Source organism: Sparus aurata, chromosome 12 (genome assembly GCF_900880675.1).
Source record: "Sparus aurata chromosome 12, fSpaAur1.1, whole genome shotgun sequence".
Lineage (NCBI taxonomy): Eukaryota > Metazoa > Chordata > Actinopteri > Spariformes > Sparidae > Sparus > Sparus aurata.
The window spans coordinates 6,577,727-6,595,228 of record NC_044198.1 but is presented as its reverse complement, the minus strand read 5'-3'; the positions used below and the strand labels follow the sequence as shown (position 1 = coordinate 6,595,228).

The 17,502-nt window shown below is 41.0% G+C and overlaps 1 protein-coding gene across 1 annotated transcript in view; it reads right to left on the bottom strand.

The window, feature by feature from the left end:
- cacna1bb (calcium channel, voltage-dependent, N type, alpha 1B subunit, b) overlaps positions 1–15,869 on the bottom strand; it is a 177,491-nt gene extending 161,622 nt beyond the window's left edge. The window contains exons 1-5 of the mRNA XM_030436578.1: positions 15,809–15,869; positions 14,155–14,473; positions 9,857–10,138; positions 7,839–7,944; positions 3,354–3,493 (exon numbers count right to left, since the gene is read on the bottom strand). Of these exons, the coding sequence (XP_030292438.1) occupies positions 3,354–3,493; positions 7,839–7,944; positions 9,857–10,138; positions 14,155–14,473; positions 15,809–15,869 (908 nt within the window). The remainder of the gene's footprint in view (positions 1–3,353; positions 3,494–7,838; positions 7,945–9,856; positions 10,139–14,154; positions 14,474–15,808) is intronic.
- Between the last annotated feature and the right edge of the window lie 1,633 nt (positions 15,870–17,502).

Below are 17,502 nucleotides of genomic sequence, written 5' to 3'. Positions count from 1 at the left end.
CTGCAGCTACTGCCTCTCTGCAATTTCTGTTCTGTTCCTCTTTCAATATCCACCTTGATTCAGTTTTTTTATTGACTTTCATGAGCCAGCTATTATTTACAGCACAAACCAAATCTGAACCTCAAACAGCACAAAGGCAGGACAACATCTCTCCGCTCGTCAATTTAACAAGACAAAGAAGCATTTATGAGCATCAAGTGAACTGGGATGAACAGGTGCATCTCTAACATGTGAATGTTATGCCATGTGGTGAAGAATGAAACAAAATATTCGATGAATGGATAATAAGCCCACTTCTAAAATTGTTGTAAGGCTGCTCTTATTTAAGTAAAAAAACAAATGCGTCACCAAGCAGTGGGAATTGGTAGTGAGTTGATCAACATGATCTGTACAGACACCAGATGAGATGGTGGCTCTTGCAGAGGTCCCTCTTCAGACTGTTATCCTGCATCAAAAGTGTGAAGAGACTCCAAGGGCACAGGATCGGTTCCTGTCCGTAAATAGTGGGGCCAATTTACACAACAAGTTGTGAATCTACTATGCACTTCAGTTGTCCCACATTTCTATGGACAGTGGTGCAAAAAGAAAAAAAAAGTGCGTTCAGCAACAAAATTATAGTTAAAGGGCTCTTTTGCACTCATATAAGGGGATCAACATTTCTCAATTATTTGATAATCTCCAACCTGTCAGTTTGTGTGTAAATGATGATGGTCACCAGCTTAAAGCACACCAGCTTAAAGCATTCTGTCTTTGAGAGAATGAGGAAATAAAAAAAATTATAAAAGACTCTTGCTGAAGCCAGGAGTAGGAGACACACAAACTCTGAACCTTTGCATGAATAACGAATGAAACGCATGATGAAAGCTCTTAAAGCACCATTATGTAGAAATTGTGATTTGGCACCCACAACATACCACTGTTATAAAGAATGCGAGGTCTGTAACAATGTGTCAGACGTAGGGGTGTCAGGATTCTCCAAATCCTCAATTCAATTACATTTTCTGAGGTCACAGTTCGATTTGATTCTCGATTTTTACATTTATTTCTTTTAAAGCACAGGTTGCTATGCCATTTTTAGACTAGACTTTTATGCAATATAATATCTGACCTTTGTTCGCAATGTACCACACTACATTGTCAAATTTAAAACATTTATTAAAAACTTCAGTGAAAGAGGAGGGGGTTCAAGTTCTGTCTATGGGTCTCCTGCATCTGCAGTTGCCCCTTTCAGGAATAGGGCAGTGCGTGAGGTGTGTGTGCGTAAGATGCGTAAGGTGTGAGTGGGCGAGCGAGAGTGAGGGAGCGTGCGTCTGTGCGGACAGTGAATAAATGGGAGAGGAAGGAGAAGCAAAAGGAGTAGCAGTAGTAGCGACAGCAATAAAGTGTACAATATAGGCTGCAGTTTGGCTGTGAATAAAGGCGACGGCTAGATACAGCAAAGCTCCCTGGTATTATTTCCCGACCAGCTTAACAGGTGAAAGGGGTTCGTGAAAGGTGAACACAAACTTCGGCCCTGGAGGAAATCATCTCCCCACGGTCCGGGAGCTGAACAGGAATGGTGTAACAGCATGCTATCGTTTGGATGGCTGTAACTAATAGCTACTGGCTTAGCTAGTAGCTAAGTTAGAGGAGGTTGACTTGCAACACTTCAACACGTGTTTTTTTGCCGCTTGGCAAGCCGACCGGACGTGAGATGGGGCGTGGCAGCATCAACGATTCCATTTTTTAATTTGAAGTTCGAGATTGTGACTTAAAGACGTAATGTAGGTGCTACCTGTGGGGGAATCTTATGATTCTCCCTGGTCACTCTGTCTCTATACAATAGGAGGTCATACGTAGCTTGTATAGACGTTAAAGTCTGATAAGGATAGTGATAGGATAGCTCTACGAGCAATTTTCTCATAGTCTCTGCATCCTGGATATTCATAGCTACTGTAGATATGTCTACAGAGAAGATGTCTGACGAACCAAGCCTAGGCTAGGCTAAGTATTTGTGTAAACCTTGTAAGGAGGATTTCAATCTATCTATGTTTACAGACTAAGTGTCTCTGTCCTATTTTAACTCTTAGTCCTCTGGCTAGAGGAGAGAGAGACTGCATCACCCACCTAACTATGTTGTTAAACATTTAACCATGTATGGAAGCACTGCTTCCTGAAGCTGTAAAATATAATTTGGACATTGTGGAAGACTCAGGAGGATTATCATGGCAACACTCTGTGCAGACTGATGTGATGTTGTGTTACTTTCTTCACTAACTACAGACAAAACTCATTACATCATAAAAATGTTATGTATTGAAGTAAATATGTATTACAAGATGTTGGACCATCAAAATGATTTTGAAACTGTTATTTTAAAAAGGTAAAAATGTTGCATAATGTCTTTAAAAAAGCTCACTGGAAATTATATCTTACCAAAATCTTAAACACATTTTTCTATATACATAATTTATATATTGATTGCCATCAATAGTTAAAAGCAGAGAAGGAGCACAACACCATAACATCTTCTAGACAAAGCTTGAAAGCTTGAAATCCCAGTAGTAATTACTCAGAACTATTGGCTTGACCATGGCTCTGTCATTGACTCCTTTCAGATAACAAGAAACACAGGCCATTACTTGTCTCCAAAGCCCAAGAGTCTGACAGCTCCCCTGCCAGGCAGCCACTCTTATCCAAGCCCCACTAAAAGCTGCTCAAAGCTGAGAAGAAATACACAACTTTCACCTATAAATGCACCAGTCAAACAACTCCGAAGTCTACTTCTACAACATGTACTTATTTCTGAATTTAATGTACTTTCCATTTGCTATGCAGACACTCAGGTGGTATGTCTATTGAATAGGGCTGGGTAATCTAGTGTGATTGGTGCGAGAAAAGTTTTCAAATGTCTTAATCTCAAAATTACATATGAATTATCAACCAAATGTCTGTATTACGCTATACAGTCAAAAGCATCTGTCCAAGCTGGTCAAGTTATAGCACATCAAAATGGACAAATTTCTTTACAGACTTTGTGCATAGGCCACAATAATGTTGAGGAAGGGGCCTTCTCCAAACTGTTGACACCAAGTTGGAAGCGACACAGTATGTGGAGAGGTGTTCACCAATAGTGTTAAAATCAAGGTCAGAACTTTTGAGGTCAAAGCAACAAATGTGACTCCCTTCACATCTTTTAGAGGCTCGTTTTACTTGTTGAATAACTTATAGATGCTTGTAGGCAGATGCTCTAACTGGATGAAGGTGATTCCAATACACTCTCTCTCAAGGCACTCACAGATACGCACAAAAGAAACCACTCTCTCACTTATTACTTCCATCTTCAACTGACACCCAGCGGGCGAGGGACTCACCCAGTGAGGACGACCACGAAGTCCATTACATTCCAGCCGTTGCGGAGGTAGGAGCCTTTGTGAAAAGCAAAGCCCAGGGCGATGATCTTAATGGCAGCCTCGAAGCAGAATATTCCAATAAAGTAGGGCTCTGTGTCGTCCTACAGAAAAGACAGAGAGAATCAGAGAGGGAAGGAGAATGACAGGGGCAGATCTTTTTGTTAGAGAGTGGTTAATGAAGCGTTACGTAAAAGAGGGGGGTAAGTAAAGGAGAGAATGAAAGACGGCTCCTTTCACATCTTGAAGCAGTATGAACAGAAATGCAGGAAGTGGAGCCCTCTTCTTTAAATGAAAAGAGAGTAAACACGGTGAAAACAAATATGCACACACAGAGCATGATCTTAATGGCATTTGGAAAATCAACTGAGCCTCAGGTCTGCTCATTTAATGAATTCAAACATGTAAAATTAACAATTTAATTTCAACTGATAGCAGAACATTAAATGCTGAAAATAAAGAAAATGTATCTGGGGCGTGATCAGTGGTGTGCGGACCAGGGGCTCTCTATTTTAGGGGTTTGGGGGTTAGACAAACTCGAAGGATATTTACTCATGCAGTACCTGGATCAAAGAAATGGCCACTCGGGCAAAAAATAAGCACATTTGGGCTGGCTTTAGGGGTATTTAGGCCCACCTCAAAGGTATGTGCACCTCTCTTGGGCACATGCCTTTCATAAGGGCAATATGAAGCATGAAATTGGAAGAGGCCTGGAGCAAACAGTAGAGCTCGTGGGTATCTTTTGGGCCAACCCTAGGGGCATGTGAACTGACTAGAAGGCTTAATGAGTAAAAGGAGAATTTGGGCCTTCTAGGTTGTTATCTAGAGAACTTGTGCTGTTTACTTGCCCATCTGGTGTGATATTTGGGCAAAAATCAGAAAGGGTCAAACACAGGGGCATTTGAGCTAACCATAGGGAGATCTTGATGTACCAATAGGGCACTTGAGACAACCAAAATAGGTACTCAGGGTAACCAAAGGGATATTTGGGCCAATCAGAGTCAAGTGCACCTCTGGTGTGTTATTGTGAGAAAAATGCAGCATGGAATTGGTGGGCACTTAGAGCGACCACAGGAAAACTTAGGGCAATCTTAGGGCAAAATACTTGGGGAAGAAATGATAGTGGGTGGCCAAACCAGAAGGGTAAATGGACCGAACAAATGTCTACTGGGGTCAAGAGTTTGACCAACCAGAAAGGTTCAAGTGCCTCTGATGTGACATTAAGAGAGAATTGAAGAATGGAATAATGGTATTGGGGGACAACTGGCCAGCTCAAATGCCCCTCTAGTGTGACATCAGGGGAAATCAAAAGCACAACATCATCCCAACACGACAAAAGACATTGCCGTTTGAAAGGGCACTTCGGCACTCAGTGCGTATGCACAACACACATGAGAGGACATGATTGATTTGGACACTGCATCATTCCCTAAAAGTGTCAAACTATAAACAGCGTCAGTTTGATCATTTGCCCTATGTGGCTAGGTTAACTATGGGTCTTGCTTTAACTACGCAAGCTGGATCAAGCATGTATGACATGACAGTTTTTCCTTTGCCTCCATTAATATCTGCAAGAGCCTGGAGCAATCTGCAGGGCATGAGCAGAGGATATCTCACGCCTACACTAACCTCTCCCTTTCCATTTTTCTCTCTTGCTCCCAGCATACTACAACCTGACAGTCAGTGTCCCCAACCCCCAGCTTCACCCATCCTCCAACATAAATAATCACATAAAAGCAGTGTGACAGGCCTGAGCACTATAAGAAATGTGACCTTTTCTATAGCACAGGCTGACTACAGTGAACACCCAGTGATAATGGATATGTTGGATGAGAGCGTGAAGCGTGAAGGCTGAGGTTAGTTAAATAATGACAGTTTGTTGTTGTTGTTCTTGTTGTTGAAAAGCAGATAAGCTGTTCCTGGCCAATAAGAGAAGATGTAGGAGTCTGCAACATTTCAACAATGACAGGCTTTATAAAGACAAGATTCATAGGAAAAACAGTTGAATGTCTTACGTAATGACCGGGTCAGAGGGATGCCTGGATGAATGTCTCTACTAGTTGCATGTTACTATCTAACAAACATTTAAAATACTCCTAAATTATAAATAACCTTGCAAAAGATGGTTGGGGAAATCCCCAAGGATCATGGCGCTAAAGACTTACAATGGATATAAAATACTCTTCCTGAATTGCTTCAATCATCGCCTCCACTTACAGCACGCCTCCTACTCTGTTGACAGAGCTTCATAAATAATAGCTGATCCCTTGTTGTAATTAAAAGGTTTCTTGTTGTATTACATCCTCGAGGTGGAGGAGGCAGCTAGAGGATGCTTGTTTTCTCCTTTGTGTAACCACTAATCACTTCTTAGGTGCTGAATGCTACCTTTTTGTTTGCCTAGTTGTAACATCTTCAATGCTGAATTTGCATCACAGCCACTGAGATGAATCAAATCACAAGCAGGTGGTTGAATTTGAAAGGAATTCATTGACTTTTTCGCATCAAGCTGTTGATCTTTGTAACACTCTCTGCTCTCTATTTAAAGACAAACTCCCTTGAGCTACAACACCCTCAAGAACACAGCAAAGTGCTGAACCATGAAGATATGTGCTACTCAGTTTTGTTTTGCGTTTTTTCTCTGGTACACATGGCAGGATGTGCTACTTGACCTCCCTGTGCAGCAATCTCTGGTTTCTCTCAGAGACTGGTTAGCTGTGCAACGTGACTGTCAGAGTTCAAAACTGAGTGCATGTGAGCAGCTGTGGGAACTGGGAGCCAGAGAAAGGGATCAAAGCTAGCTCACTGAGAGGCTCTGCTGACTTACAAGATACAAGCTTTGGGTGGGGTGTGGGGGGGAGACACAAGGTGTCCCACAGTCTGATGAGTGGAAGGTCCTGCAGCAATTAAGCTGTTGCAAGTTAATCCCTTGTTACTCTGAGACCCTGGCGCTCCTGACAAAGGTTAGGAAATCAAAGCTGGGACAGGATTACATTGTGTATCTGTGAAAAGTTATTTCCATATCTATAGTGCCTTATTAGCAGGAGATATATCAAAAGATTTTAATGTATTTGGGTGGGGGTTTCATCTGTTTCATATGCGATACTAACTATTAGGGCTGTAACGATACACCAAACTCACAATTTGGTTTGTATCACTTTTTTTGACCCACGGTTCGATACAAACCTCGATTATTATAATTTTTTTTAATCAAACATTTTATCTATGTAACATTTCAATAATTTCTCTATATGATACTCGTCTGATAGTATCAGAGGTGCAGTATTGGCAAACTGAACCAGTGTGAATGGATGAGCCGGCTGCGCGTATGGGGGGCGTGTCTATCAGATGATCTGTTAGCTGCACATGTCCCTCACTCAACTAAATAAAGAGAAATGTCCCACAAAGCAACGTTACAGAAGGTAACATAGTAACTGTAACTCTCTGCAGCTGTACGTGGAGAAGCATCTGTCCTCCCAGCTGTCCTACCAACTCTTCATCACATTTCTGCCCGAAAAACAGCGTCTGCCACCAGGTGGCAGAGTCAGACAGGGACCTGCTCACTGATGGCGATCATGTTATTATGTAATTTAGAGCGAAAAACATAACTTTGTCACTTTCCACGATGTTTAGTGGGTCAAGATCTCAATCACAACACATTATAACAGCATCCATATGATTATAACTTATCCGCCGGTTAAGATTGACGGGGGGACACCAGGGAAACACCTTGAAAACACACACATCTACCGGCACGTTTCTTAAGGAACCACAGTGCCGGCTTTCTGTGTAAATTACACAGCAGTTCGTCTTTACTCCAGCGGTGCTTCGCTCTTTGTGAACGAGAATTCAATTGCGGAGAATTGGTGAGAATTGGTCGTGGGCGTCTCTGGGCGTCTCTGTCTGAAAGGGGCTACTTTATAGCTCATAGGGCTGGATCTGGACTGGCAGTTGTGTCGTGATTCTGCCTTCTCACGCCACGAGACAGGTTTGTGGATCTAAGTGTCGCGATTTCAGTTTCCATACGTGTATCGTTACAGCCCTACTAACTATGTAAAATGGGTGAAATCTCATTTGATGCTTTGGGGATCAGTGATTGAAAACTGCTATAATACTTCTGGGGGCAAGCAAAAAGGCGAACATAAGAAAGTGGCTAAGATCAGCGTCAGCTACTATTCATGAATAGATAGCAATTACATACACAAGTGCACTGGGCACATTAAACCGAACCAGCTAACTTGATAGAATGAGTGAGAATATAATGTCATCTAAACTATTTAATTGTCTCTACAACTTTGCTGTTGATACACTTGTGTTATGAAATGGTTCTTTGTTTTAACATGATGGATGTGAAATGGATACTTTTCCATTATAAAAATAAAAATGCAAAAAAAAAAAGTTTTGGTCTTAAAAGGAAAGTGATGTCAAACACAGGTATGTTGAAGCACTTACCAGACGTTCTGACATGGGTGTCTTGTCGCCAGAGGGTAGATGCTGCTCCAGGGCCAAGACGATGCAGTTGGCAATAATTGTAGCCAGGATCATGTACTCAAATGGAGTGTGAGGGTTAAGGAACAGTTGAAAGTGAAGTGGCATTCATGTCATGTCATTTCATTTCATTGCAGAATCAATAACCGCATTTTCTTATGGAATGTTTAAAGACCTACATTTTATTCAGGATAATTAAGTTTACCATGAGTTACCAACTGAGGACTAATTAAATAATTTTAGACATCATTAAACTGTAAAGAAAAGCAATCCTGCATTATTCTGTATGAAAAATGCAATTAAATGTGGAAGCATTCTGTCCACTTAAGCATAAAACTCCCATCATGCTCTGGATGAAGGCTTTCTAGAGAGAAAGCATCCTATACATGCGCCCATGATCCTTCCAGATGGTTGATTATTTCCAACCATTTTCATTGCTTGGTTCATTCTGCAAACCATTTTCACTGGGTCATTGCCCGTAGGTCAGGGGCTATTGAGAGACTAAAAATTGCAAAGGAATAGGAATAATATGACCATTCGAGCCAAGATGCAGAATTATAACCCATAAGACACCCAACTACCCTGACGATGCAACAACAATACAATTTTCCTGGTGGTGAATGTTTAAAGGGAAATTAATATTATGGCTACTTTAACTGTTTCAGCTGTGATTTTCTATTTCCTGCGTTTTTTTCTTTTTTCTTTCATTGTGCAGTGAGACTCTATTGTATTTACTTATAGAGGGCACCGACAAATTAATAAGCATCATTATTCCACCAAAGCTAATGTTGTTCTCACTGTCATCTAGAGAGCACAAAGCTGCAGAAGCTGTCTTCTTGCGTTTGTCACACATGCTCTGTCTTTCCAGCTATAGGCATTTCACTGCAACAAGATATTAATTTCATCTCTTTTTCCCCTTTAAATATGGAAGTTTAAGTTTTTTTTCCACTTTCAGCTTTCAAGCCTTTGCTATTTCATTATAAAAACATATTGTTGCACTGCAACAGCAATGATCGACTTTTGAGATAACCCTGTGGCTTCTAAAAGAACTGTAAAAGCAGAGGACCTCTGTTATTAAATGTCACTGCCTTCATTTTGACACTTTCCCGTCTTTAAATGGTGAAAACGCTTCAGAAACACACAGAATAATGTCATCCTGGCACAATCTTTCACTTATTTCACGAGAGAAAATATTAAGATTTGAAGGGTGACCATGACTCGACTCACAGGAGTGGGATTGTTTGCAGCGTTGAAAGAGTGGCATGGAGCGGTGAGCGTGGGCGCCTTCAGCACCATGGAGAGGGCTCCTAAATGAAGACGAAGAGGCGGTGCTGCAACCCTTAACCAGCAGTCCCTTTTTACTAAAATACACTGCACTTCATCTTAAGGATGACATGGCTGGAGAACATGGAGAACGGAGTACACTGAGCGTCAGCGCAGCCTGAGCATCGCCCTTTTACGCACGCAGCTTTTTATCGACTTTTGGTTGCGTCAATCAATACCGATGTTTGATCATTAGTAACTGCAGCTGGGATCGCTGTGTGCGTGCCCGGTAGACAGGTCACAGCAGACATTTTGACAAAAGAACTTATCAGTGGATGTGGACGCCTACAGACTCTATATTGATCTAGGAATAAAAAGGCAACACAATGGGCGGGTGCGAAGTCTTTTCACTGCCGGCACCTATTGAGAAAACATCTTTGTGTTGTTGGACAGAGATAAGAAGCGGAGCGACAGGTGCTTTCAGCGTTGCGCGGGTCGGACAATGTTTTAGCTACTCCACAGGCGAAAATGACCGTCAATCAACAGCACCAGCGGGTGCTCACGACCTGATATAAACCAAACAGCACCTAAACTTAACAGGCCTGCGGGCGGAGGTGTGTTTCTGCTTTTCAGCCATCTGTGTGGTTGCCAAGCAGGGACAGAGAGCGGATTACAGATGCACCTGCTCTGTGCGTGGTGCTACTGCTCAGGAAGGATATGGCCACTCTGTTATTCGCTTTGCATACTTCCTGATGAGATTGTCCTCGCGGAAGATGAAGAAGGAGCGGTTTACGGTGAGGCAGTTTTGTTTGACAGGGTTCGGGTTATAAATGGCCATTGTCCGGGCTCTCTGGGCCATCGACTGCTTGTACACCCTCTGGCCGCCCGGAGCGCCACCACCACCCCGGGCTCCCCCTCTCCCAGCGCCCGGTCCGCCTCTCCCTCCGCCGCCTGCGCCTCCTCCATACCGGGTGGGTAGATCTTCTGCGAAGCGTGCCATTCTGGAAACGCACAGATCCAAAAGGGAAAATCCAAACTGGTTTCAGTGGGAATGGAGGGGAGACGCATCACAACAAACAGACTTCATCCAAAGCACAGCAGGGTGTACAGAAAGCGCTGCGTTTTGGAAAATGTAAAAACAAGGTGGCCTCATTGAAAACCATTTTCTCTTGTTCCTTTCCGTTCATTCATTTTCAGTGAAATGTAAAAGTTTAAAGCAATAAACCACTTCAGCTGTAAAATTATTCACTTTGCGGAGGCTGTTGCATCCATTTCAGCCGGGCTGTGAGTGGGGAAAAAAAATCACGCTGAAATAAAAGCTCATCAGCTCGTCTCCGTCCAAAATCCTGACAGCATCGTGTCAGCATCCAAACACCAGTTGAAACGTTCCGGGTGTCAGCCAAGATAAGCAGGAGCGCCAGAAAACACGGAAATCCCTTTGCTTTCTTTTCCCAATAATAAGACAAGCCCATCCAACACGAGCACTTGCCCTGTGTTTCTGTTTGATCGCTCGTTCTATGGGGGCTGAAGGCTATAAAGCAAGTCCTCAGAGGAATAAGGAAGAGCGCATGTGACCAAATCGAGCCTATCGGAGGCTGGAGCGTTCAGACACGCTCACCGTCTGTTGGCTGGTTATAAAAGACTGTAAAACTAATGAAGTTCAGAAAAGCCCTACGGGTCAAAACATGAATGTTGATCAATATTTCTTTTAGCATCAACAAAGCAGAAGCATGGTGTCTATACAGAAAACAGCAGCTTATAAAACATGAAGTCTTGCGTTGTCCATTTTATCTCGCTTCTGATTCCATGTGGAGAAATGCTTACAACTTGTCTTTCACTGGTTTTCAAGCCTTTAACATTTCTTTGTAAAATCACATTGTTGCAAAAGCACTGAGCGAATTTTTTTTAAATAATCCACAGGGCTTTGACAGGACTGTATGAGCAGAGAAACTGTCTATTATGTACAAGTAACTCTCAGATTTGTTTGTTTGCTCATAAAATGTGAATTCCATATGACCTGAGATTATTTAACTTGTTTTCAGAACAAACCATTCAATACTTTTTCTTGGATTAAATGTCACTGTCTTCATGGGCTGCGATTGTCAATTTAACCTTGTTTCACTCTGACTCCTTTTCTATCTTGAAACAAATTAAAACACTTCACAAACATCCTGAATAATGCCAACCTGGCAGAATTTGTCACTCTTTTCAGGAGATATAACACTGAGATAGCTGTGAAATTTAAAAAAAACCTGTGGGTAAAAACATGAGTATTAATCAATACTTCTTTTACATCAACAAGGGGAAAACATTAACTTAAGGTTTTGCATGGTCCAAGTGACAACATCGACACAGTTTTTATATCACGTTATGGAAAAAAGTTTGCATACCTACCTTGTTGCTGAAATCATACACTCCTTTGGTGGCAAAAATGCATAAATGTAGTGGAAATTGATGATCGTATAAATCTAAAACAGTGGTCTCCACATTGTCTTAGTTTCCTTTAATCTTTAGCTTGCTCGTTGTCCCACAGTGGCCACTTTTATGTGTAAACTTTTTTTTCTTCTGACACCCCAATATGAAGATAACTTAGAACCCTTTATAGCTGGAGATGCATATTTATGGTAATGACCATAAAGCATTTGTCATAAGGATATGTTTTTTGTTTTGTGTTTTATGTTTTACAGGCATTGCATAAATAACTATATATTCCTTTTGTTTGCCAAAACATCATTTACAGACAAAAAAGTGTACGTAGTTATACTACATGGCAATGTTACTTTTGTTTGGGGTCAGTTATACCTCCGTGAAGTCTAACTCTTGGTGAAGTTTCTCATAAAACAGCTGAGTAATTCATAATATTCAGAAAGGCATAAAGGTGATTAAAAAAATGTGTGTATTGAGTCGTTAGAGATGGCCCAGCCTCTCCAGGACCCCACAGGTTAGTCTTATATTATCTACAGCAAGTGATTTTAAAAAGGAGCTCTGCACAAAATAGTGCATGTTTGAGAAACTCATAATTAGCACAGAGGCTCCTTAGAGCAGTTTTATCTCCTCTCCAATTTGCTGCACATATATTGAGAATATAACACACAGCAAATGCTTTATGATCTTTCTAGGCTAAAACTGGTCGGCCAATTGTACTGGAGCTGATTGCTCTAAACAGGCCAGATGTAGATGTATTTAGTTTGTTAATATCCCCAGATAGCAAACTCTGTTTCTCTAGGAAAGTTTATCATCTGTCTCCTTAAATGCATTAACAGCTAAGAATAAGTCAGCAAATGTATTTTTTTGTCTATAACTCTCTCAGTGAAAGTGCCAGTCATACAATATTAATGCACATGTGGTAACTGTGACTACAGGAGCAAGGTGGGAAGAGTTGTCACTGTGGCCAATAAACTCATCAGGAGGGCACAATTGGGGGCTTTTTGGGTACAGAGGATGAGGAGGAAGTCTCTGTGCATCTTAGAGGAACCTTCATATCATCTGCACTCCAATTTTAGAAAGACTCAATCCTGGCAACAAAAGAAAACAGTCTTATTCCACAGGCAACCAGCTCAGTTCTGGCAGGCTCAATTTTAATGTTTTGTTTGTGTCCTTGTGTTTTTGTCAACTGTGTAATATATTACATGGACCATCCATACAGTCAGTGCCGTTGTTATGTATTGTGTGTATATGTTTTCATGAACTGCTTTGAGGACGTAATTGTCGGAAGTTAGTGATTTGTCATAGGAAGGAAATAAATAAGCCATGTTTATAGTGGCTACAGGGATTCACAGACCGCTATAAATCTGAGTAATAACCTGTTCAGGCCAACGTTGATTACCACTGGGAACGTTTTGTGTTTGGCGTTTACTGGAGATGATGGTTATGCTTTTCAAATTAGATCTAGAACATGAATTAAAATGCAACATGAAAACGTTTTCCCTTGTTACTCAGATTTGATGCTTGTATTTGTTTCATTCAACAGTTTTCCTTTTTTTGTCTTTTCCTTAAAGCTGCTGTATGCATTATTTTTCTTATTAAAATAAGTATCAACTAGCTCTATCTTCCTACACAAATCATTGTTTTAGTGTTTGGTCAGTAACCCACATCTCTCTTCCTCTTGCTCATGCAGTAAAAGGAACATCCCTGCCCACTTTATCCAATCAGGACATTGATTTGATCCTCCAATTTAGCCACAAGGGGAAAATAGGTAAAGCTACGAATTCTAGTGCTCATGGTTACACCTTAAACTACCATAAAAATGACAAGCAATGAAAAATGCTAAGAGGCAAAGAGATGCCCCTTTTGTGGCTTCAGACATTTGTACATTTATTTGGATGCATTTGTTTAGATGTTCTGTTTGTTCTGCACAGCAGACTAGACAGGTTTTCAATTTCCTCACGTCCTGAGGTCTGTTATAAATTGATTCAGTCATGTGTCATTTAGCTCATTATTATTTTAGCGTCTAAAGATATAATCTTGCTCCCTGTTTACATCATCGGCAGCCAGCCATAAACTAAAATGCGCTAGATACAGCTGAGGAGCCATCTAGTGGTTTAGTTGATGTACTGCAGATTAAATGATGTTTAAATGATGTAAACATGAGTTGCGACTGCACTGATAATGATCCCCTTTGAAATCAAATCTGAAATGGAAACTGAAGAATTGGCGCAGACTACGGGGATACTTTTGTTACAAATTTACCAAAATACTAATATTCTAATGTCAGAGGCTTCATTACTAACTGGACAAGTTAGACAAGCAGTGCCACACAGTATCCCAGCACAGGCAAACTGTACAATTTGAGATAGGCTACTTTGGTGTTTCCATTTATCTACTCCACAAAGATGTCAAGGTTAATAGTGCCATTTTTGGACCACCACATCTATTAGATAACTTACGTTACTTGGTTACTTTGAATGTTTAATTCAATAGAGAATATCATCAACAAATAGGAAATCCACTACCCAGCAGTTTAGTGATGTTAAGTCTTTAACTTGTTAAGGGGTCTTCAGAGGTTTGTGTGTCTTACCTGCTGGACCAAGGCGTGCTTTTGAGGAGCTCGTGTTTCTTGACGATTTCACGCACCCCGCCTCTCGTTCCCGGGCTGCTCAGACCGTCCAGGTGTAAAACTGCGTCATACTTCTGCACGGTGTCGTTGTCCGCGGCTCTCCACGAAGGTTCTACCTGGTCACCAGGTCCGGTGTTGGTCTTCTCATCAGGCCCCGGCTCCCCCTCTACCTGCTTATCGGTGGGACCGCGACTCTTGTCAGATGACGAAACCCAGGTGTCCTCATACTCTGGCCCCAGGGTGAGCATCCTCCAGGAGCCCAATGTGGCTGTGCGCAGCGCTTTTAGATGAGACATTTGAATACAGCAAACATAACTTGAAGAATGCCAGAATCTGTTTTTTGTTTGTTTGTTTACTTTTGCTGAGAAGTTAGTGTATAGTCAAACAACACAAATGTTATGGTTATGTAAACTGGGCACTACTCTTGACACACTAACATTAAGTAAATGTCTTAAAGTTAGCTAGCTAATTGTTCAGCGCAGCTAGAGGAGCACTAGTTTCAACCTGAAAAACAGAAAATGTCTATACGGACTTCTCAACCGACTCCTTAGCCATAATCCACCTCTTGTCCATCTATTTGTGCGCCCAGAAAGTTAGAAGCCGCCATTTAGACCAAATTTGTCAAACAAATACAAGTTAAATGAATAGCTTCGTTTGGCTAGTGAGGTTAGCTCCTACCATTTCAGCGGGACTCTGCTCCCCAAAGACAGACAGCTAGCTACCTGCAGCTAGCATCAAATGAAAAACATTGGCAAGTTAGGCTATTTATAACATGTTGACCAAATAGCTTGATGGACTAAGGGCTAAATGACTCCTGTCATACTATTTGTGTTGGAAAGACTGCTGTAAATTCTTAATTTACCAAAAGATAAACATTTTGCTAAATAGTGTCCACATCTATATTGAAGCTAACTGCTGCTAGCAATTATTTAAATAAGTCCTTAGCACTGAAATTTGACTTTAAAGTTAGTCCTCCAGTTTAAATAAAGCATATGTCGTTGTTTGAAAGTTCTTAAAATAAGAAATAAACCTCGTGTGTGGCTTATCCAAGCACAGCTTGCTTTATGTGGTTGCATCTTCTTTGCCCTTAGGCTGCAATAGGTTTTTTATTACATTTCAACATGACACAGTAGGAAAAGCACAGGTGGAATTGATACATTAAATGATGGCTGCATACCATTCAGCTTCCACAGTTTCAGGTACTTACTGCTGTGCATGGTGGCACTTGCACTTTTACTGAATAGAACAGAGCTGTTGATAATGTAAATAGTGACACCTGTGCTTTTTCAACTATGACAATTGAAAATGTGTGCTCTGAAAAAGGCTAACCACTCAAGATTGACATAGTTTTTTAAAGGTAGCCTTAATCCTTCTTGATAATAATTTTTTTAGTGACATTTTTTTCAGCTAACTAATAGGCCCCCCCTTTTTTATGCTTTTCCATCCTTAATCATCTTATGACCTTTGAGACTTTTCCGGAAGGGAGGCCCTGACCCTCGGCAACTTAAGATACCACTAAACATGTGCCTTTACTCAGGATTTACACCCTTAATGGTTACAATAAAGAAATGTAAACAAATGCAAACATAGGTGATAAGAACCAGAATTAACGTACCATACACCACAGTGGATCGTTTCTCTGCCCATCTTGAGCTGACAGGAACTGTTTTCTTCATATTTGCTCTCCGGGGTTACTGGGGTAGATCCAACTGAAAGGTGGGATAAAGCAAGCATTTGTCCATCACACAGTTTATGTATGTGTGCCTGCAGAAGGCTGTCCTGTAAGGCACCAGGGCAGGGGCACCAAACCCGAAAAAAGTTTCTCCCACCTTGGAATGCGGAAAGGCCGCTTCCTGCCCTGCTAGTTAAGAACCTCGTTATCAGACCAGCCATCTTCACTGCTCAAGGAGAAATTTCTCGGAATCAATTATCGACTCTGTTTTTGCTGTCCGCCCTTGTAACCAGGAAGGGAGCAATCATCGGCCAGTTTATGAGACCTAAAAGGCCTGCAGATGCACAGTCAAAACAATTCCTGCTGTTCATACTATCAGGGGACATTTTTCATCCGAATCTATCTGATGTTTGTTCCTCCAACAATTTTGTTTGTACAAATTTATACCTTTGAGGTTACTTGCAGAGGTGGGAAGGAACACATGGAAATACAATTACTCAAGTAGTGTAGAAGTACTGTACTTCTAATGAATATTTCTATTTTCGAAAACTTACCTACAGAGGGTATTGTAGGGTAGGCTAATATTAGACCTTTTACTTCTGTTATACTTTTTTTTTTTAACTCATCTGTGCTTACCCATTACTCTACAGGTTGAGATTTTCAGCCTGTTATACACAGTATAATCGTTGTTGGGTAAAAACCCAATGCTAGCTTTTTAAGCTTCATAAAATGGCATGTTAGAGCTGCTGCCAGCATTTTTCCTTTTTGATCATCCACTACAAGAGGGATTCAGCACCCTTTTTCAAGTTATATATGCGAGTCGAGCGCATTGTGTCTTATTTGAATGAATTAGGTTAATAATACCAACACCTTAGTTCAAAATTACAAAGTACAAATAAAGGGACAGTAATAGGTTCAGTAGGAGGTGTAAAGAATTGAGTCTGGACTTTGACACGGGATAGTTCAACTCATTTTGAAACAAAGAAATTAAAAGATGGATGAATTAAATTAGATAAGATGTTGATGCAAGTATGGCATCAAGCTAAGGATATTTTAATTACTTTCAAAGCCTTAATATTCCTAAAATTGAAATCACAACATTTAAAAGGGCCTGCAGACACCTGGAAAAGATCTAAATAATTAGTGTGCTATATAAATAAACTTGTCTTTCCATACTTGAGTAGCTTTTAGTCCTTACACCTGTGTAGTTTAGAATTGATACAGAATTACAACTTGTAATCAAGTAAGTCTAACTATTATGGTTTTGCTACTTCTTCCACCACTGTTTAGTTGTAGCCTCTATCACTGTGAAATGTTCAGCAGCTCTTAAAAATCACGGCACAAACGAGAGGCTTTGAAAGTCTAAACTCATTAAAGCAAACGGAGTGTGGGAAGTGTCAGCAGCTCAGATGCCACAGCTGCGCAAATATTTCAGCGCTGGGCCCAGGGCCCGTCTGTCAAAGCTGAGCTGCTGCTCAGTTTGTATAGGGTCAGACTTACTGCAGGCTTCAGTTGGAAGATCTTTCAGTAATGCGTTTGTGGTTGACAAGATAAGGAGCTATAAAGCAATCTCCCTCTGGACTTGAAGAAAATCAGCAAAGTGACAGAGCTGGAGAAAGCGGAAATGTAATATTTAA